Source organism: Nyctereutes procyonoides, unplaced genomic scaffold (genome assembly GCF_905146905.1).
Source record: "Nyctereutes procyonoides isolate TBG_1078 unplaced genomic scaffold, NYPRO_anot_genome, whole genome shotgun sequence".
Taxonomy (NCBI): domain Eukaryota; kingdom Metazoa; phylum Chordata; class Mammalia; order Carnivora; family Canidae; genus Nyctereutes; species Nyctereutes procyonoides.
In genome coordinates, this window is record NW_026575048.1 from 20745460 (window position 1) to 20767013 (window position 21554).

Genomic DNA, 21554 nt, shown 5'->3' on the forward strand with positions numbered 1-21554 from the left:
ACATCCTCTTGTTCTTCACTGCTCCCAGGAGCTCCCCTCCCCCAGCTGTTCAGAGCAGAGAGACAACAGATTCCTGGGTATTCCCACCTCTTCTGCATCTTCACAGATCTCCTTCCTACAAGCCTTGACCTTAACCTCTCTTGGGTCTGTTTCCTCTTCTGTGGATGGGCATAATAATATCTTCCTCACAGGTTTGCTAGAAGGATCAAATAAAATAAACCATGTAAGTTGACAGGGATCTGGCTTCCATTAATGATGGCCATCATTTTTCCACTCTGCAAGAATTTATATCACAAGTAATCCCTTGTCCTCGTATATCTTTAATCTCTCCTTTGACTCTCTTAGTTGTTTGAAAAATCTTAGATCTGTCCTAAATTGATATCTTTCTTCAGGCATGCTGTCCTCAGCCCATTTTATGGCTTCCTTTACTCACAAAGATCTTAACAAGTTTCCACAAACTTGCCTTCAACCACCATTTATCAAAGACTTGCTCCCCTCCAAAGCAGTGGTCAAGATCTCTCTGTAGTCCTTATCCCCCTCCATGGCATGGGCATATTTAATGCTAAGGGAAGGGAGCTCCAAGAGGAAAAGAATGGTTAGTTGTCAAATGTGGCCACTCAGTGTATAATCCATTTTGAGTTGATTTTTTGTATAAGATCTGAGATTTAAATCAAGTTTATTTTTTGCCTATGGATATCCAACATCATTTGCTAAAAACACTATATTCATTGAATTCTTTTATTGCACCTTTACCAAAAATCAGTTGACCATACTTACGTGGGCTATTTCTGTTCCACTGATTTTGTGTTATCCCTCTATCCATACCACTCAGTTTTGATTACTGTAGCTATTTAATAATATTTAATAAGTCTTGAAATCAGGTAGACTAATTCCTCCTTCTTTATCTTCTTTGTCAAAATTATTTTAGCTTTGTCATTTCACATAAACTTTGACAATAAGCTAGCCTCTATCTACAAAAGATTGTTGCTGAGATAGAAACTGCGGGGGATCCCTGGGTGGCGCATCGGTTTGGAGCCTGCCTTTGGCCCAGGGCGCGATCCTGGAGACCCGGGATCGAATCCCACATCAGGCTCCCGGTGCATGGAGCCTGCTTCTCCCTCTGCCTGTGTCTCTGCTTCTCTCTCTTTCTCTCTCTGTGACTATCATAAATAAATAAAAATTAAAAAAAAAAGAAAGAAACTGCGTTAAATGTATATATCAATTTTTCAACTGACATCTTTACTATGCTGGGTGTTTCAATCCACGAATATGGTATGTTTCTCCACTCACTTAGATCTTTGACTTCTTTCATCAGCATTTTGTGGGTTTTAGCATATAAATCCTGTATATGTTTTCTTAGATTTATGCCTAAGCATTTCGAATTTTTTGCATGTACATGTGTTCATTGCTAGTATATAGAGAACTAACTTTCTGTATGTTGGTCTTGTATCTTGCATTCTTGCTGAATTCACTTATTTGTTTAGGAGATTTTTTTTTTTTTTTGAAGATTTGTTTGGAATTAAAAAAAAAAAGATTCTTTGGGATTTTCTCCACAGACCATCATGTCATCTACAAATAGAGGTGGTTTTATTTTTTCCTTTTTGATCTATATGCCTTTTATTTCATTTTTTTAAGACTTTATTATTTATTTATTCATGAGAGATACACACACACACAGAGAGGCAGAGACACAGGCAGAGGGAGTAGCAGGCTCTATGCAGGGAGCCCGACATGGGACTCGATCCCGGGTCTCCAGGGTCACGCCCCGGGCCGAAGGCAGTGTTAAACCACTGAGCCACCTGGGCTGCCCTTCATTTCATTTTTTAATAGCTGGCTAGAACTCCCTTTGTTGAACAGCAATGAAAATAGTGGACATCCTTGCCTTATTTCCAGTTGTAGGGGGGAAAGCATTCAGTCTTTTAAGCTTAAGTCTGATGTTAGCTATATGTTTTTCGTAGATGTTCTTTATTAAGGTGAGGAAGTTAACTTTTATTCCTACTTTGCCAAGAGCTTTTGTCATGAATAGATGTTGAATTTTGTCAAATGCTTTTTCTGCATCAAATGATATGATTATGTGATGTTTCTTCTTTAGCCTTTTAACATGGTGGATTACATTGATTAAATTTTCTTTTTTTTTTTTAATTTTCGATTATTAAACCAACATTGCATCCCTGAAATAAATCCCTTTTGCGTGCTGTAGAATTCTTTTTATGTATTGCTGAATTCTACTTGCTAATATTTTGTTAAGAATTTCTGTATCTATACTCATGAGGGATATTATTCTATAGTTTTCTTTTTTTGTTACTGTCTTTGGCTTTGGTATCAGAGTAATAAAATGAGTTTCATAAAATGAGTTGGGAACGTTTCCTTCTCCTCTCCTTTCTGCAAGAGATTGGCATTAATTCTTTAAGCATATGGTAAAATTCTCTAGCTTTTAAAAATAGTGGTTCTGGGGGACCCAATCTGGAGCAAATAAAGCTGAATTTCTGGGGATGGAGCTTGAGTGAAGGTGCTTATCCAAAGCTCTGCAGATGAGCTTATTTACTGTACAGCCAGCTGTGGAGCTTTGGTGTGGTATTGGCCTTGAGGCAAGCATGGGAGGGCTAGCTGATGCAGAATCTATCTGAAGAATGACATAAATTAAGCAACAGGGTGGCTTAGGGAATTTGGCTCTCTGAGACATGCCCCAGGAGCCTGTGATATCTTTGGGAGCATATGGTTTAATGGGGACATTGGTCATATAAGGCATCTGGGTTTAACTTGGCTGTTTAGAAGCCATGAATTCCTTACTTGCAATTTCAGTTTCTTGGTAAAATGCCGCTCCTCAGAATGTTTTGGGAATAAAACCACACAGTAGATAATAAATTGCTTTCAAGCCTACCCAACATTTCAAAAAGGTAGACATTAATGTTTCTTTGAGCCCCAGAATCATTCTTTTTTTTTTTTTAATTTTTATTTACTTATGATAGTCACAGAGAGAGAGAGAGAGAGAGAGAGAGAGAGGCAGAGACACAGGCAGAGGGAGAAGCAGGCTCCGTGCACCGGGAGCCTGACGTGGGATTCGATCCCGGGTCTCCAGGATCGCGCCCTGGGCCAAATGCAGGCGCCAAACCGCTGCGCCACCCAGGGATCCCGTCCCCAGAATCATTCTTACTGCCACTGTGTCATGATTCCCAGTAAGTCCCACTATGAGGTCAGTGGAAGGTTTTTGACTCCAGCTGGTTGTAGGACCAGTGTTCTCAGGCTGTGGAGAAACTTCCTTTTCTTCCCTGCTCACTTACTCTGCCAATGGAGTTTGCGCTCTGATAGGAACCAGTGGGACCTTGGTTACAGTGAAAAGGGACTTTGGCCTTAACTGGTGCCCTTCTTCTCACCGTCCATAGGAACATGCTTGCCAATTCAGGCAGTGTGAGGATTCTCATCAAGGGAGGCAAGGTGGTGAACGATGATTGCACCCACGAGGCTGATGTCTACATTGAGAATGGCATCATCCAGCAGGTGGGCCGTGAGCTGATGATCCCCGGAGGGGCCAAGGTGATTGATGCCACTGGGAAGCTGGTGATCCCTGGAGGTATTGACACCAGCACCCACTTCCATCAGACCTTCATGAATGCTACGTGTGTGGATGACTTCTACCATGGGACCAAGGTAAGGCTCCTGTTTGCTGAAAGTGCCTCCCCTTTGGCTTCTTCTGTTTGTGGGGCTGCTCCAGAGTAGGCCCATGTGAACAGGATGCCCTCGCTGTTTGCTGAAAGAAGGGTACTCTCATGGGGCCATGGTGGCAACTGACATAGGAAATTCCAGGCTGGATGTCATAGATCCCCATTACTACTAAAAAGGAGGTACATAGTAGGCCAGTCTTATAGATCATATCACTTACCTATGTACTGAGGCCGGACACTGATTTTATGTTTACATTTCTGTGTCATATAATGCAGACCTACCTAGAAGAAGAGAATTAGCTGGTGTTTGTTATTGTGCATGTACGTGATGGGGAGTGAGGTATTGATCCGATGGACTCCTTTGTGTATGATAAACTAAACCCATTCCTTAAAGATTGTGACAAATAGATATGCCTCTTCTAGATTATTTTAGTGGCAGTAATTATGAAACAGACATAGCTAGCTATCTTGTATTATCTCTTCTAGCTTCTTCATTATTTTTAAAAACAGGTGAATAAACCCTCTCCTTCCAGAGGGAGTTGCAATGGACAATATTTATAATTGTTGAGCTGGGCCTGAGCTGCTGGACCTTCCTGAATGCAAAATACAAAAATCCAGGCCTGTGAAATGAATGAATTAGGAGGATATTACAATTTGCAAAAAAAAAATTGCATGTGGGTTCTTTTATCCTTTTTTTTGTGCTCCAGAACCTCTGTCATCACTGTCATCCCTCCGCGTTATAATTATCTTTCACATGTCAGCCTCTCCATGAACACAGACCCTGGGCTCCTTAAGGTCTGACAGCCTGGCACTGACCAGAGGAACCAGAGTAGCGACCCAGTAAATGTTTGTTGAATGAAGAAGTGAATGGTGCTTATCTATGTGGGTCTCTGGACCCAGCTATGCTTCAGTCACCTATGAGAATTTTTTTTAAGATTTTATTTATTTATTTGAGGGGATCTCTGGGTGGCTCAGCGGCTTGGTGCCTGCCTTAGGCCCAGGATGTGATCCTGGGGTCCCTGGATCGGGTCCTGCATTGGGTTCCCTGTGTGGAGCCTGCTTCTCCTCTGTCTTTGTCTCTGCCTCTTTTTCTCTCTCTGTGTCTCTCATGAATAAATAAACAAAATCCTTGAAAAAAAAAAGATTTTATTTATTTATTTGAGAGAGAGAGAGAGAGAACAAGCTGGGGGAGATGCAAGAGGGAAAGGGACAAGCAGACTCCCTGCCAAGCAGGAAGCCCAATGTGGAGCTCGATCCCAGGATCCCAAGATCATGACCTGAGCCAAAGTCAGACATTCAACTGACTGAGCCACCCAGGCACCCCGGAAGGTTTTCTTAAATGCAGAATTGAGTCAGAATTTCAGGATTTCAAGTCCCTGACCCTGGAGGCAGCCCCTTACACTGTGTAACTTCCAAAGGACTTGGAAGGGGTCCCCACTAGCTACTGGCCCAAGGGCTACAATCAGTCCTCTCTCCTATTTTGGCCCACAGCCTCAGATCTCCAATGACCCTGCACCCTAAAATCCTACCTCTGTTCTACAAGGGGTTCTCAGGGAGCCTTTTCCCATGCTCCAGTGTCTCCCCCTAATATCTACTTTCCTAGAGAGGTTCAGATGCCCCCACTAGGCAGTGACTGACATGGCTCTCCAAACCCACCCCTGAGGAGCCTGGCTGGGGCAGACAGAGGCTGACCTTGGGGCCACAATTTGAGGCAGTTCTGCCCACCTCAGGCAGTTGGCCCTGTAGGTCTCCCTGAAGATATGCTCCCTTTCCAGTCCAGGAGCAACAGAGTGGACCCCCACAAAGCTGGGCTGTGAGGAGTCACAGTAGCCATGGTCTAGCCTGTTCTGAGGCAAGAATGCTCCCAAGACTAATACTTTAGCATCTGGGACCGAATCTTCCTACTCTGGCGAGCTCAGAGAAGCGAGGCCATAGGCAGAGCCTCCCTACTTTCTCTTCTGAAAATTCCTCCAGGACTTGTGGGTAATGCTTCACTGATGAAATAGGGAGGCCCACTCCATAACCTTGCTGGGTCCTCTTGCAGTGTACACTAGTGGCAGGACCTTTCTGGAGCAAGTGAGCTGAGCATATCTCATTCCCAATCCCCATGTACTGGAGCCAGGCCAGGCCAGGCCTGTTTGGTTTGTGGTCATTGTTGTTGCTATTTTTGTTGAAGCATAGCATAAATACTAAGAAGTGCACAAATTGTAAGTATATAGAACTGTCACAACTGAACACACCCTTGTAATCAGTACCCAAATCAAGAAACCAGACATTGACAGCATCAAAGTCCCTCCTGAACCCCCTCCCAGTCATTATTCATTACCGAGGGTAACTACTACCCTGACTTCTAATATCATAGTTTAAAAAAAAAAAAAGCTTAATTGAAATTCACACACCGTACAATTGACCCATTTAAAGTGTAGAAGTTAATGGTTTTTAGTTTTTGGTGTATTCCTCATAGATTGGTGCTATTTTATATAAATTAAATTAAGTAGTTTGTACCTTCACATTATCTTCCTTATATCAACATTATTTTTGTGAAATTCGTTCATGTTGTACTTTATTCACTTTTACTGCTTTGTAGTTTGACGTACCACACGGTACTTATCAATGGGTATTTAGGTGGTTGCCAGTTATACTGTTGCTATGGATGTTCTTATACATCTTTGAGCAAATGTATGCACAGAGTTCTGCTGGGCACATTCCTGGGAGTGGAATTGCTGGGTTGTAGGGTGCACATGTGCTCAGATTTAGGAGATGCCAAAAATTGTTTTCCACACTGGTTGTAACAATGTCTACTCCCAGCAGCAATGTAAAAGAGGCCATAGTATTTACCATCAACATAACTGTGATTACCCCCTCAGATCCCTGCTGGGGTCTATTCTGTAGTATGCTCAGGCCTTGTACCCAAAATTGTAGCTTTCTGGCTCCTACCCCCACCAAGGAGATCTTTAGTCCAAGGTCGCCAAGGTCGGATGCCACACTGTCACCACGCTGTCTACCAGCCTCTCAGAGGGCAGGCTGGCCTTCTTTGTCTTATTTTTCACATTGTCATCTGCCAGGACCTCATTATCCAGGAGTGACAGCTTTTCCCCTGAGAGTCTTTAGCTCTTTATAGCCAATGAAAAACTCAGCACACGCATCTTTGTGCAAGGTGGTGGATAACTCTTGATCTTTTCCCGGCTTCTCATCCACGGGAGCAGCTGCCTCTAGAAAACACATAAAAGCCCTTATGTGATTTAAGGCCCCCCCAATCCGTGTCAGGCCCTAGTTGTGGAGTGTTTAAAGGCCCACAGATCCTAAAGCCACCCTGGCTACCCATGTCACCTAAACCAACCTTTTGTTCTTTCTCCATCCCCTAAGCAATATTGAATATTGACATCCTTCTGCACCAACCCTCATGTTGAGCATCTGTCTCCTAACACAGCCCCTGACTCAATTTCCCCTGGATCCCATCCATAGACCCTGCCCCACGTTCTGTCTCAGCCTCCCAAGTGCTGATTTCCTGCCCTGGTACTCCCACCCCTGCTCTCCCGCCTTCCCCTTCCCCTTGGTGCTCCTACAGCTGGGTACTTGGGCTTCCTCTTTCCTCAGGGGGTTGACGATCCCCAGGGAGAGAAAATGCTCTCCTGTTGCAGCGTTGCTCTGGGGGACATGTCGATTTAATTATTCACACGGTCTGTGGCACTCGTTCAGAGGCAGTGCACCCTGGTACACCGACACTGACCTACTTTGTACATTCTAAGGAAGGTAGCAATTGATTCGCTCTAAGCATCTGGGTTTATAATAGAATAATAATCCTAAGGAAAGGCTCACCCGAGTGATTAGCCTAGAGAGAAAGAGAGATCAAGTTGCATCTTTTTGTTCTTGCCCGAAGGATCTGCGGGGCCTTGAACTCTGCACCCCCTAAGCTATGTCGTGCCTGTCAGTTTGGCGGTGGCAGCCAGGGCTGGGAAAACAAAACAGTTGAAAGCCTGGCTTTTCCGAGAGCATCTGGGTCTCCATTGTACTGGGTCTAAAGGGATTTCTCTAGTACTTTAACAAATGCTTTGCCTGCTTTCAGAGGCCGTGGCAGGCTCTGCCTGGCTCCCCTGGCTCTGCCTCTAGTGCTTATGATCCTCCTCCCCGCCTCCTCCCTCCCAACCTGCAGGCCCTGCCCTCCCCAGGCCCAGAACCTGGGTTTCCTGGAAGCAAAGTGCCAAGACCACATGCTAGTTAATCATGCAGACCCCATTGAAGAAGGAGGTTATCTCCCGTGGGGAGGCAGGGGGCAGAGGGAGGAGAGAGAACAAGTGATACCAACTGTGTTTCTCAAGGTCCAGGATTTCAGATGGGTCATGAGGTCTTTTATTATTATTCTGCTTAACTTACTGATAAATTATATTTATTCTCTTGTGTAAAGCTAATGTTACATAATAAAGAACGTTAATGCAGGCTCTTGAGCTCCACCCCACCAATGGCTCTCCACTGCGGGGTGAGAATAACAGAATCAGGCTTTTTAACCTAAAGGCACAGCCCCTTCACTAAGATGTTGATAGAGGAGGCAGGCATGGGCAATGGGGAAAAACCTTCCAGGTGCCTTTTCTGCTTCCCGCTCCTCCAAAAACATATTAAGAACGACTGGCTAGGCAAGTGGTTTTCAACCCTTGGAAACAAGTTACATCAGAACGACTTGGGGAATTTTTTTTATGACAGCAGTATGCAGGCCTCAGGCCAGATCACTGAAATCTGTGTCTCTAGGTCTGCCTCTTCCCCATCAGTATTTTTTTTTAAGATTTATTTATTTATTTTAGAGAGAGAGGGAGCAAGTGGGGGCAGAGGCAGAGGGAGGAGAGAGAGAGAATCCCAACCAGACTTCCGGCTGAGCACGGAGCCAGACACAGGGCTTGATCCCACGATCCTGAGATCATGACCTGAGCTGAAACCAAGAACTGGATGCTCAACCGACTGAGCCACCCAGGAGCCCCTCCATCAGTATTTTATCTAAAGCATCCCTGATGATTCTAACATCGGCAGGTGGATTAATAAGGAACTTTCTCCATTCTTGAATAGCACATTGTCCTGGCTGTTAGTCCTACCGGTCTGACCCTCACCTTGTGTGTCAGGCTGACACTGGAATCCCCTTTAAAAGCTTGGGCCTGCTTTGCCTTGCCCTTGCCAGTCTTATTTATTTGCTTCTCTCCTATTCACATTCCAGGGTCAGATCAATGGGCTCCCAAATCCCAGCCTGGGTCCAAGTGCCTTTGAACTTCCTAGATTTCCCTGGCCCCGTGTTCTCCCCTCCTTTCTATATCCCATTGACATCACCAGAGAGTGAGAAGCTGGCCATGGTAGAGATGTCATCAAATGGAAGTCCGGCTGGGTCTGTCTCTCTTCTTTGAGGGCTCAGAGATTCTCTCTCATCTGTGCCAGGGCCATCTGGTCACAGAGACAACCTCCCATTAACTCAAAATCAGCATCAGCAGGACATCTATTCTTCCCTTCAAGGGAAGCCAAATCCAAGAAGAGTGCTTGGCCAGCCTGAGATCAGCCAAGGGGCTGTTCAATGGCATAGGTTTGGATAGCCTGCCTCATCCTGCCCCCAGTGGAGGGTCCTGACCCTCCCTCCCCTTCTCTCACTGCAGAGGACTGGGCCCTATCTGGCAGAGTCCTGAGATATGACAGGCTAGGATGTCATCTGGCTAGGATGCATCCAACATCCTTACCAAGGAGCCCATTTATCCATCCAGCAGACTGTTTTTCTACTTTGCCTTCTACTTTGCTGTTTTGGAATTAAACCTTTAAATGCTGCTCACTTCCTTTTTTTCTTTTTTTTTTTTAACTCTGGTACTCTGTCCATTTCTGTTTAATTCTGGCCAAAATGTCTTTCAGCTCTGCAGTAGCACTTCTTGCTTATCAGGACCCAGACTCCTATGGTTTTGCTTTTTTTTTTTTTTTTTTTTAAGTAGGCTCCCTGAAGATCAGGTCATCAGGTCCTGAGATCATAGCCTGAGCCGAGACCAAGAGTCCAATGCTTAACTGAGCCACCCAGATGCCCCTATGGTCTTGCTTATTTAATTGATGTTCCCAAGTTCACTTGGGTCCTCATTCCTGTCAAAAGCTGTAAGGGACCTTAGAAATCTAGTTCCATCCTCCCATTGATGGAAAAATCAATGAGTTGCCCCAAGTGCCAGAGGTAACTAGACCATAATGCAGGTTTCTCACTCTGAGGGTCTTTTTCCCATGTCACTCGGGGGCTCTTCTGAAACCCCAGAGCAAGGTAGTCACCCCCTTTCACCTCGCTTTTGGCGAGCTGCACACAGGGGGTTTCCTTGATACGATGGCTCTAATTTTGCCTGGACCAGATGAAGTCATCCCAGAACTGACGTGCATTGGGCAGACAGCAGAGTGAGCTCTTGCCTGCCTGAAATGGTGGCTTTTGAAATCACCACTTGTCCCTGGAGGAATAACATCCTTCTTAGATGCTGACAGTTTTTTGCCATTTACAAATGGGTGTTGTGAGGATAAAATGAGGACGCATGAGAAACACCTCCCACTGTGCCCGGCACAGAGTGTACATATGATAAATGTCAGTTCCCAGGTGGTGACTACCTGCATCCAACCTAGGCCTGGCGTAGACTCAAATGTATCCTTTTCCTGTATCCTCCAGTCTCTCAGATCCAGCTTTGCAAAGAAATTGCCCTACTGGGCAGCCCCGGTGGCGCAGTGGTTTTAAGGGCATGATCCTGGAGATCCGGGATCGAGTCCTACGTTGGGCTCTTTGCGTGGAGCCTGCTTTTCCCTCTGCCTGTGTCTCTCCCTCTCTCTCTCTCTCTCTCTCTCTCTCTCTCTCTCTCTGTGTGTGTGTGTGTGTTTGTGTGTGTGTCTCATGGATAAATAGATAAAATCTTTAAAAAATAAAAAAAGAAATTGTCCTACTGTCCATCTAGAGCCCGTGCTGCCTGTGTCCTTGGCTTTGCCAACAGGCCACATTGACGAGTCTTCTCTCAGAATCCACCCTCCTCCCAGCTGGTTTTCCTGGGCCAGCTGCCACCACACCATGCCTGATCTTCCCGCAGTCCTGTGGCCCTCTGGTGTGGCTGTGCTGGTTGGGATCAGCACAGCTGGGCTCGTCTTCCTTTTCTGAATCCCCACAGTCTCAAAGAAGATCTCCATGAGTACCTCATGAAGTGGCTTCCCCCTCTAAGCCACCTGGAGGTCATCCCTTCTCCTGCCTCTCCCAGCGGGACCTGGCACCCATTCAGGGTTGCATTAGTTTTCTATTGCTTCATAACAAATTAAAACAATGCCCACTTACTAGCTCACAGTTCTGTAGGTCGGAAGTCCAAGCACAATGTAACTGGGTTCTCTGCTCAGGGTCTCAAAAGGATACAATCAAGTTGTCGGCTGGCCTGCTGCTTTCTCCGGGCATTCAGAGTCCTCTGCCCAGCTCATGTGCTTGTAGCAGAATTCAGTTGCTTGCAGCTTGGGGGCTGAGGTCCCCAATTCCCTACTGGCTATCAGCTGAGGGCCCATCTCAGCAACTCGAGCCTGGCACCGTTCCTTGCCCTGTGCACCCCTCTGTCTTTGAAGCCAGCAACAGAGACTCTATCACTTTGAATCCCTTTTCTATCAAATCCCTCTGACTTAGAATCTCTTTTGCCAGAAAGAACCCTGCCCCTTTAAGAACTCACCCGATTAGCCTCAGGTCCCCCGAGAGCATCTCCCTTTCTTAAAGTCAGCTGTACCATAGGACGCCTGGGTGGCTCAGCTGTTGAGCATCTGTCTTTGGCCCAGGATGTGATCCCGGTATTCCGGGATCGAGTCCCACATTGGGCTCCCTGTGAGGAGCCTGCTTCTCTCTCTGTCTCTCGTGAATAAATAAATAAAATCTTAAAAAGAAAAAGTCAGCTGTACCATATAACCCATGGGTAATGGTGTCTCATCTTATTCACCCGGCCCCTTCCATACTCATGGGAGGGGCCTGTACAGGGCGTGTTTCACCGGGAGTGAAACCAGCTGCCTACCATGGTGGTGGTGGGGGAATCCTATGCAAAACCATGGCCATCATATAGGCATTTTGCCCTGGCCCATCTCCACTCCACTGATTTTGCTTCAACTACTTAAATCTTTTTTTTTTTTTTAATGTATTCATGAGAGACACAGAGAGGCAGAGACCTAGGCAGAGGGAGAAGCAGGCTCCCTCTGGGGAGCCCGATGCAGGACTTGATCCCAGGACACCAGCATCATGACCTGAGCTGAAGGCAGACGCTCAACCACTGAGCCACCCAGGTGTCCCACTACTTAAATCTTTTTAAGGTTCCACATTTACATTTTTTAAAAGATTTTATTTATTTATTCATGATAGATATATATGTAGATAGAGGCAGAGACACAAGCAGAGGGAGAAGCAGGTTCTATACAGGGAGCCCGACATGGGACTCGATCCCAGGTCTCCAGGATCACACCCTGGGCCAAAGGCAGGCGCTAAACCGCTGCACCACCCAGGGATCCCCCCACATTTACATTTTTTAAATCAGAAAATCACCTGGCCCCCCTTTACTTCACAGTCCTCTGTTCCTCATGTCATGTTTCTGCTGAAGAACCTGCCACGGCTCCCTGTTGTCTAAGATGTCAAGTTTAGATTTCTGGGCCTTCACCCTGGGCAGCTCTCCATCTGATCTTGCCTCTCCCTCCAGTCTTCATTAGCAGCACATTCCCATGTGTCGGCCAGGGGTTTTTTCTCTTCCTGTGAACATCCCATGCTCCCCACTGCCGTCCCTTCCCACTGTCCAGGGAACCCTTCGAGGCCTACCAAGCCCATGTCACATTTTTCCTCCACCTAATTCAGATCCAGGATCCCACTTTCTCCTCCCTTGCTGACATAATTTGTCTTCTTGGGGTTTTCAAATTGTTTCCTGCATAGTTTTGTCCTCCAGTTAAATCGAAGAGTATTTGAGGGGCAGAGACCACAATTTCTATTTAACCCATGACCCACCATAGAGCTACATAGCTTGAAACATAGAATAGATGTTCAAGAAACATCTTTTGTATGGATGTCAGCACAGTGTGGTACTAATGAGCACAAATTGGAGTAGACCTTTGGAATCTGATTGTCAGCTCCATATGTACTGGCTGTATGATTTGGACAAATTCATCTCTCTCTGTTTCTCAATTTCCTTCTCTGGGAAATGGAGAATATAGTATTATTTTATGTGTGTTAGTCGAGTTACTCTTTGTAAAGAACTTAAAATAATACTTGGTGCTTACCAAGCATTATATGGGGGTCCATTAAATCAATCACTCAATCACCCAGTCGTTCTAATTGAGGACCAACCCCTGGAAAATCTGTATAGCTTTCTCATGAGCTACATATTAAACTGTTAGGCATCCAATAGGAACTAAAAAGTTGGATTCTGTTTCTACTGTTAGTTTAACTATGTGTGTTTTAGATTTCAAATGGAGTCTAATAGTAACAGTAATGAATTCTAGATGATTTTCTCTCTTCTTTCTCTTAAAAACAGAAATAACCTGTCATAAACTCTGCAGGCATCAGGAGCTATAAAAGATGCCCTGCTTCAAATCAGTTACCTTGCTTAACAAAACCTTGCCAGAAAATTTCATTCTATATCTACATTAATTGGCCAGGCAAAATGTAGGCCAGGTTGACCCTACTTAGAACAAATGTAAGAGGAGGTCTATTGTTTCTTATAAATTTTACATCTGGTATTGGAAAAAAACCTCCTGTGGTGACCAAGCAGTTCCTCAATTTCTAGAATAGGGTTTGCAAAGAATTTATCTATACAGAGATTATTGCATTTCAAAACTTTTGGTTCCAGAATAGAAATAAATGCCCCCTCTGTGATCCCAAACATGCTGGAAACCTTTCATACCTCATACAAGAAGTTCTGCTTTTATATTCTCATCCTTTGGAATTTAAAAAAAAGAAAATAGAGAAGAAAAATACATCATGTGCTGTCTGTATATTTCAGTGATACATATAGTACGTGAAGGATTTTTTTTCTTCCTTTTCTTTCTTCTTTTTCTTGTCTTAAAGCTTGCATATTTTTTAATAGTTTGAAATATTTGAACATAGCTTTATGGAAAGCCTCAAAAATCTTAATTGATGTATCTCTTTTCCCAAACCTTGCTGTAGTTGCCTCTGATGTGAGGTGGTCATCGGCTTGCATTGCATGTAAGGTGCAGGTCTTAGAATGATGCACTGACTGGCAGGTAGAAATGTGTGTAGATCTTTTCCCCTGATGATTTCAGCCTCATCATTCCCTCAAGTGATCAGTGCAGCCAAGCACATTTATTTCTCCTTCTGGTCCTTATTTATTTCTTGTTAATTAAAAATTAGGAGCTATAATGATCCTTAATTAGTGACTATATGAAGATAAAACTATGGACCAACTATAGTAAGAACTTTCTCACTGATCACTTTTTCTCTCTCATACTCCCCTTCATACACTTTCACATTCTCACACTCACACATGCTCAGTCACACACACATTTTTTTTTTTAAGATTTTACTTACTTATTCATGAAAGACACACACATAGAGGAACAGACACAGGCAGAGGGAGAAGCAGGCTCCATGCAGGGAGCCCGACGTGGGACTCGATCCGGGGTCTCCAGGATAAGGCCCTGGGCCGAAGGCGGCGCTAAACCGCTTAGCCACTCGGGCTGCCCCTTACACACAATTTTAGAACTGGAAATACCGTTAAAGATTAATGAATCCAACCCCTAATGCATAAATAATAACTTTCATGTTTAGATTTAAACTCTCCACAGTATTTTCAATTAATATTTAGAAATAAAATTAGGGGCGCCTGGGTGGCTCAGTCGGTTAAGCATCTGCCTTTGGCTCAGGTCATGATCCCGGGGTCTCGGGATTGAGCCCTGCATTGGCTTCCCTGCTCAGCGGGGTCTCTCTCTCCCTCTGCCTCTCCCCTCCGTGTGTTCGTGCATGCTCGCTCTTTTTCTGTCTCAAATAAATAAATCTTTTAAAAAATAGACAATATATATTGTGAACTCTATTTTGGAGAGGAATCTGAATAGAATGAAGAAGATCATGATTAGATAACCTAGGAAACCACCTTTTTTTGTTTTAATCCATGTGGGTTTTTTTTTTTTTCAACAAATTGACATAAAATATGTCACATTTTTAAAAGTGTATAGTTTGAGGGATGCCTGGCTGGCTCAGTCAGTGATCTCAGGGTTGTAAGTTCTAGGCCCATGTTGGGTATAGAGATTACTTAAATAAAATCTTGGGGCACCTGGATGGCTCAGTGGTTGAGCGTCTGCCTTTGGCTCAGGTTGTGATCCCAGGGTCCTGTGATAAAATAAAATCTTTAAAAAATAAAATAGGGATACCTGGATGGCTCAGTGGTTTGGCGTCTGCCTTCAGCTCAGAGCGTGATCCTGGAGTCCCGCAAGGGACTTGTGTGATCAAGTCCCGCATCGGGCTCCCTGCATAAAGCCTGCTTCTCCCTCTGCCTGTGTCTCTGCTTCTGTGTGTGTGTGTGTGTGTGTGTCTCATGAATAAATAAATAAAAGCTTAAAAAATTTTTCTTAAATAAAATTTTAAAATGTATAGTTTGTATACACTGTAAAACCATCACCATTAATATCATAAACATATTCATCACCCCAAAGGTTTATTTGTGTCCCTGTAATCCTTTCTCTGCCCTTGATGACCACTGATCTATTTTCTATCACATAGATTAATTTGCATTTTCTCACATTTTTATATAAATGGAATAATCCAGTATGTATTCCTTTTTTGGCCTGGTTTCTTCCACTCAGCATTATTAAGTTTTCGGTTCTTGTAGATAAAACTACTATGAACATTTGGGTACAAGTGTTTGTGCAGACGTGTACTTATTTCCCTTACTTAATCACCTAGGAATAGAGTGTCTAGGTCATACAGTAGATGTATATTTAACTTTTTAAGAAATTGTCAAACTGGTTTCCAAAGTGGTTGCAATGTTTTGTATCCTTTCAGTTTCCACAGCTTTGCCATTACTTGTTATGATCAGTCTTTTTATTTTTTATTATTTTTTAAGATTTAAAATCTTATTAAAGATTATTATTTAAAATAATGCTGGGAGCCTGATGCAGAGGACTCGATCCCAAGACTCCAGCATCACAACCTGAGCTGAAGGCAGACTCTCAACCACTGAGCCACCCAGGTGCCCCCAGTCTTTTTAATTTTAGCCATTCTAACAGGTGTGTAGTGGTACCTTGTGTGTTTTTTTCCCACTAGATCACTAGTTTATTATAAAAGGATATAACTCAGGAACAACCAGATGGAAGAGATGCATAGGGTGAGGTGGGGCACGAGACCTGGAGCCTCCATGCCCTCTCCAGATGCACCACTGTCCCCACATGTCCATGTGTTCACCAACATGGAAGTTCTCCATTTTGAGGTGTTTCTTTAAAGATATTTATTTATTTATTTATTTATTTATTTATTTATTTATTTGAGAGAGAGTGAGAGCAAGAGAGATTGCAGAGGCAGAGGGAAAAGCATACTCCCAGCTGAGCAGGGACCTAGGAGACTTGGTACTCCATCCCATATCCCTGGGATCATGACCTGAGCCAAAGGCTTAACCAACTAAGCCACCCAGGCGCCCCTCTATGATCCATTTTAAGTTAGTTTTTGTATATGGTGTATGGTAGAGGTTGAGGTTCAGTTTTTTGTGTTGACTGTCCAGTTGTTCCAACACCATTTGTTGACAAGATTATCCCTTGTCATAAAGCAGTTGACTATGTATGGGTCTATTTCTGGACTTACTTTTCTAGTCTTTTGATCTATTTGTCTGACTTTACACCAATACAACCCTGTCTTGATTTTTATATCTTTACGATAAGACTTGAATGCAGATAGTGTAAGTCCTCCAACTTTGTTCTGCTTTTTTTTTTCTTTTAAAGATTTTATTTATTTATTTCCTTGGGGTAAAGGCACAAGCGGTGGGAAGGGGCAGAGGGGAAGGAGAAAGAGCATCTTAAGCCGACTCCATGCTAAGGACAGAGCCCAAAGTGTGGCTAGATCTCGCAACCCTGAGGTCATGACCCGAGCCAAAATCAAAAGTCAGACGTTCAACCAAGTGAGTCACCCAGGTGCCCCTGTTCTTTTTCAAAGTTGTCTTGGCTGTTTCATCTTTGGGAGCAAACTTTTTTAGTGCAGGCTATAAACCAAAAACTTAAGAGAACAGTAAACTGAGTGCATTAACCAAATACTTGATAAACATCCTCTGCCCTTAGCATGGTCCCTTTCTGTTAGCTAAAAGCTAAGACTTTTCTTTACGTTTTTCTCAAGTTATTTGGAGAGGGGAAAAAGCTATGAGTGTGTGTGTGTGTGTGTGTGTGTGTGTGTGGATAGTGTGTGTTAAAAGAAATGTTACTGGGTATTGGGGGTCCAGGTGAGGGCCTTGAGGATGTTGTCCTCATGACACTGGGCTACATACCGATGGAGATCTAGTATCTTCAAGTGACTCGGATCTTACCCTACAGTAAACTGTAATGACATCATGGGGAAGAGCCCATTTTGCTCCCTCTCTGCCTTAGTCAGTCAGTGGCAAATACGGGGAGGCTGGGGAGGACTGAGGGAACTAGAGGAAGATAAAAGTTTTGTGGACTGGGGCACCTACGTGACTCAATGTTTGAGTGTTTGCCTTTGGCTCAGGTCATGATCCTGGGGTTCCAGGATTGAGTCCCGCATCAGGTTTCCCGCAGGGAGCCTGCTTCTCCCTCTGCCTATGTCTCTGCCTCTCTCTCTCATGAGCAAATAAAAAAAAATCTATAAAAAACAAAAGTTTTGTGGACTGAAATTCTAACCACTGAGCCATTGCCACCCTTTCCTTGTCCCTCTGCCCTGTTTCCATTCTTTTTGGTATCCCTTGTTACTGCCAGGCTTGGGCTGTAGCTTCTCTTTTCTGGGTTGATGGCCTGAGTCACTTGCTTGGTTTAAGATACTCTAGAACTCACATTTGGGAAAGTATACTAGCTCCAAATCTCTACGCCCTAGGCTTAATGGCCCATCAAAGAGTATATTTTCCCTGCTGTGTGGAAAATACAAGGTTCAGAATGAAGCATGGTGGGCCTCTGATGGACTGTGGGATCCCAGGCCCCGGGGTGGCTCCTGGCGGCACATGGCTCTCCACTGATGAGCTTCTGTCCCCTGCCCTCCTACAAGAGGGACGTGTCAAGCTGTCCAGGCCCATTTGTCAGAGTACCTGTTATATCCAATATTCACTTATTTTGATCTTTAAAGCCCCCTCTCCCCCACCTCAGACAGGTCTTGTTATTATCTATTATCTCAGTATCCTTTCTTCCCAGGTGAGGAAGCTGAGTCTCAGAAAGTGAAATATTTGCCATGCTTATCAGTGCAGGGACAGGTGTGCCTGCCTCCCAGTCTTGACTCCAGCCCCATTCCTGAGCACCACATATCCAGGGAGGCCCCAGGGCAGCCTCCCTCAGCAGTTTGATGGTATTGTTATCCTTAGCTTTGGGACCAGAATGAGGACTCGCCCACGTCAGGGTAGACGTGGGGCAGGAGAGCAAGTTGGGTTACGTGTGGTTGATTTGTGGATGGTGGATAAATCCCTCCTCTCTGGCATCCGTGGGCAGCCTGGACTTTTAATAAATATGGTCGCGCCCTGCTTGCCTGTAAACTTTCCTGCTTTGGGATTAGAAGGGGCTTTGCTAAGCAGGAGGATGACAAAGGGCCTCTCTGTGCAGCTCTATTTTAGAATGGTTTCCCCAGGCCCCTTGGCTTCTTAGAAGCTGGCAGCCACGTTCTCTCCACCACATAACTCCCTTTGAGGATCATCTCCAGTCTCCATGGTAACTGCATGTCGGGAGACAGCCTGCTCTGTACTGTGGCTTTGTATTAGACACAATGAATTTAAATTGGATGCTCGGCAGTGAAGATAATCATTCTGGATTAGAGAGAAGCCCGGAGCTCATTTCATAATTTTGGATGTTGGCACAATTCTCAGAGTTAGCCCTGTAATTCAAGCTCAAGCCACACCTACCCCTCTGTTCCTAAACTGCAGTTAGGTCCAATTTCACTTGGGCTTTTCTCTATCTTTTCACAGAGGAATCTTGGGGCCAGGGAGCCCCCTCAGTCAGGCTAGGGCTATCCTGAGCTCTAGAAGGGACAGCATAATGTAAAGGAAACGTGGGGGCTCTAGAATCAGGTGGACCCTCATTCAGTCTGGCTGTGCGATTTCCTCTGAGTCTGCTTTCTTATCTATAAAAGGAGTTGAGTAACCTCTACCCTATATCATATTTTTTAAAGTCTTTATTGTGCTAAAATATAACATAAGATTTCCCGTTTTAACCATTTTTAAGTGTGTAAGTCGGTGACATTAAGTACATACACAATGTTATCGCTGTAATGATCCATCTCTAGGGGCACCTGTGGGGCTCAGTCGATTAAACATCTGCCTGCTGCTCAGATCATGATCCAAGAGTTCTGGGATCGAGCCTTGAGTCGGGCGCTGCACTCAGCCGGGACTCTGCTTTCTCACTTTCCCTCTGCCCCTCCCCATGCTCATTCTCTCTCTCAAATAAATAAAATCTTAAAAAAAAATCTTTTTTTAAAGATTTTATTTATTTATTTTGAGAGAGAGAGAGAGAGAGAGAGGCAGAGACACAGGCAGAGGGAGGAGCAGGCTCCACGCAGGGAGCCCGACGTGGGACTCGATCCCGGGTCTCCAGGATCACACCCTGGGCCGGAGGCAGGCACCAAACCACTGAGCCACCCTGGCTGCCCTTTAAAAAGATTAAAAAAAAAAATCCATCCCCAGAATTTTTTCATCTTCACTAGCTGAAACTCTGTACCCATTAATATGACCTCATTCCCCTCTACCCCCCAACCCCTGGCAACCACCATTCCACTTTCTGGCACTGTGACCTTGACTACCCTAGGTACTTCATCTATGTGGATTCATACAGTATTAGTTCATTTGTGACTGGCTTATTTCATTTAGCATAACATTCTCCGGTTTCAATTGCATTGTAACATGGGTCCGAATTTCCTATTTTTTAAGACTAGGTGACATTTATATATATCACAATTTATTTCTCTATCTACGCATCCCTCGACCCTTGGGTTGCTTCTACCTTTTGGCTTTTAGGAATAATGCTGCTATGGGCACATATATCTGTCTGAGTCCTTGCTTTCAATTGCAGGCTCATCTTAAGGATCAAATAAGATAATAATGTTAAGAGCACAGCACATAGTAGGTGATCAGTAAATATTATTCTCTCTCCTGAAAGTGAGCTCAGCCCAGGAGGTAACTGCCACAGGTGCCTGCTGGCTTCGGCAAGAGTGATGTCACTTTGTACTGAGCAAGCTGCTTCTGTATCCCTGCAACACGCCCATCTGCCATGTCTGGGAATTAACACAATTCATTTCATGGTTTAAAGGAAATGTCTTAACCATGAAAATGTGCATCATCTCATGCGTGCTTTTACATTCTCCCTCCAGTTGGTATCCACGTATTCCTAGTTCCGGAAGCCAGAAAATGTTAGGGCTGATGTATATACTTCCTTATCAGTTGTCTATTTTAAGTATTCCCTCTAGGAAACCCTGAGGCATGGTGAGATCACCCCAGGCTATGAGGTTTTGGGCTTAGTTACTATTTTATAGGTATCAGATGTGTTCTTAGCATTTACAGAAGAGTATGGGATTTGGAGTAAAAATACCTAGTTCCCAGTCTTGGCCCAGCTCTAAGAAACTAAGGTATAAAAACCTCTGTGGCAAGAGGTGGTTGTGAAGACTTTTTTTTTTTTTAAGATTTTATTTATTTATTCATGAGAGACACACACACAGAGGCAGAGACATAGGCAGAGGGAGAAGCAGGCTCCCTGTGGGGATCCCAATGCGGGACTCAATCCCAGGATCCTGGAATCACAACCTGAGCCAAAGGCAGATGCTCAACCACTGAGCCACCCAGGTGCCCCTGTTGTGAAGACTTGTTGAGGGAAGTACTTTGCTGTGCAGCTGACCCTCTCCTGGAGCACACCCTGCATTGTGGGAGGAAGGGACTTGGTGCTTGGGCTGGGGTGCAGCTCTCTGGGAGATTCTTTCTGGGTCTAGTTTCATCCAAAGGCCATGAGGTAATAGGGGTGACTCTGCTGCCTTGGGTACCTCCAGGGGTGAGACTCCCAGAGCTCAGGAACCGTCCTTCCCTGCACATGAGGCCGGCTGGGTGGTTCTGGTGCTGGGTGCTGCTGCCAGCACTGCTGCATGAGCAGCACCCCCTCCCCTCCAAGAGAATCAGCACCCCCTTTATACTTAGGAATTTGAGACAGAAGGGGAAGGAGGAGAAAAGCTGTTGCCAGCCTCCTGACCTGGTGCATGACCCGCCTGCTCCTTGCAACGGGGGGTGTGAGGCCTGCTCTTTATTGCTGAGGCTGAAGGGAGGCGGGGAGATGAGGACTTCACATGGAACCTCAGACCCTCTGGCCCTTCGCAGAGCGCTCGCGCTGGTGGTGGTGCTATGCGCGCCCCGAGTCCACCTGTTGAGCCAGCGCCAGACAGGCTTACGTCAGGGCTTCCTGAGCAGATGTTTGTTCACTGGCCCTGAGACCCCCCAAACTGCCCTGGTCACTTCTGGGGAGGGGGCATTCAGGCCTCCCAAGGTTGGGATGGGGGGGGCGGGCATTTAGCCTTTAGGGCAGCTCCCATCTTCTAGAAGCCGGTGAGCCAGGGAGTTTCTTGCCCTGGTAGGAGGGCTTGCTTCTCCCATAACCTCCGGCCAGCCTGGTCTTCCTCCCACCTCTTGGCTATCCTTCCCAGTGTTCTTCCTCGTCTTATCTTCGTCTCAGTCCTCTGTGTGCAGCTCAGAGCCCTATCTCAGGTCACCTCCTCCTACTCACCTTGCCTCCCCAGGT

At 45.0% G+C, this 21554-nt stretch overlaps 1 protein-coding gene across 1 annotated transcript in view; it reads left to right on the top strand.

Annotated features, from left to right (window-relative positions):
* The window catches only part of DPYSL5 (dihydropyrimidinase like 5), a 96821-nt gene that overhangs the window by 39568 nt on the left and 35699 nt on the right, over positions 1 to 21554 (top strand). The window contains exon 2 of the mRNA XM_055326911.1: positions 3384 to 3648. Coding sequence (XP_055182886.1) covers positions 3388 to 3648 — 261 coding nt within the window. The 5' untranslated portion in view covers positions 3384 to 3387. The remainder of the gene's footprint in view (positions 1 to 3383; positions 3649 to 21554) is intronic.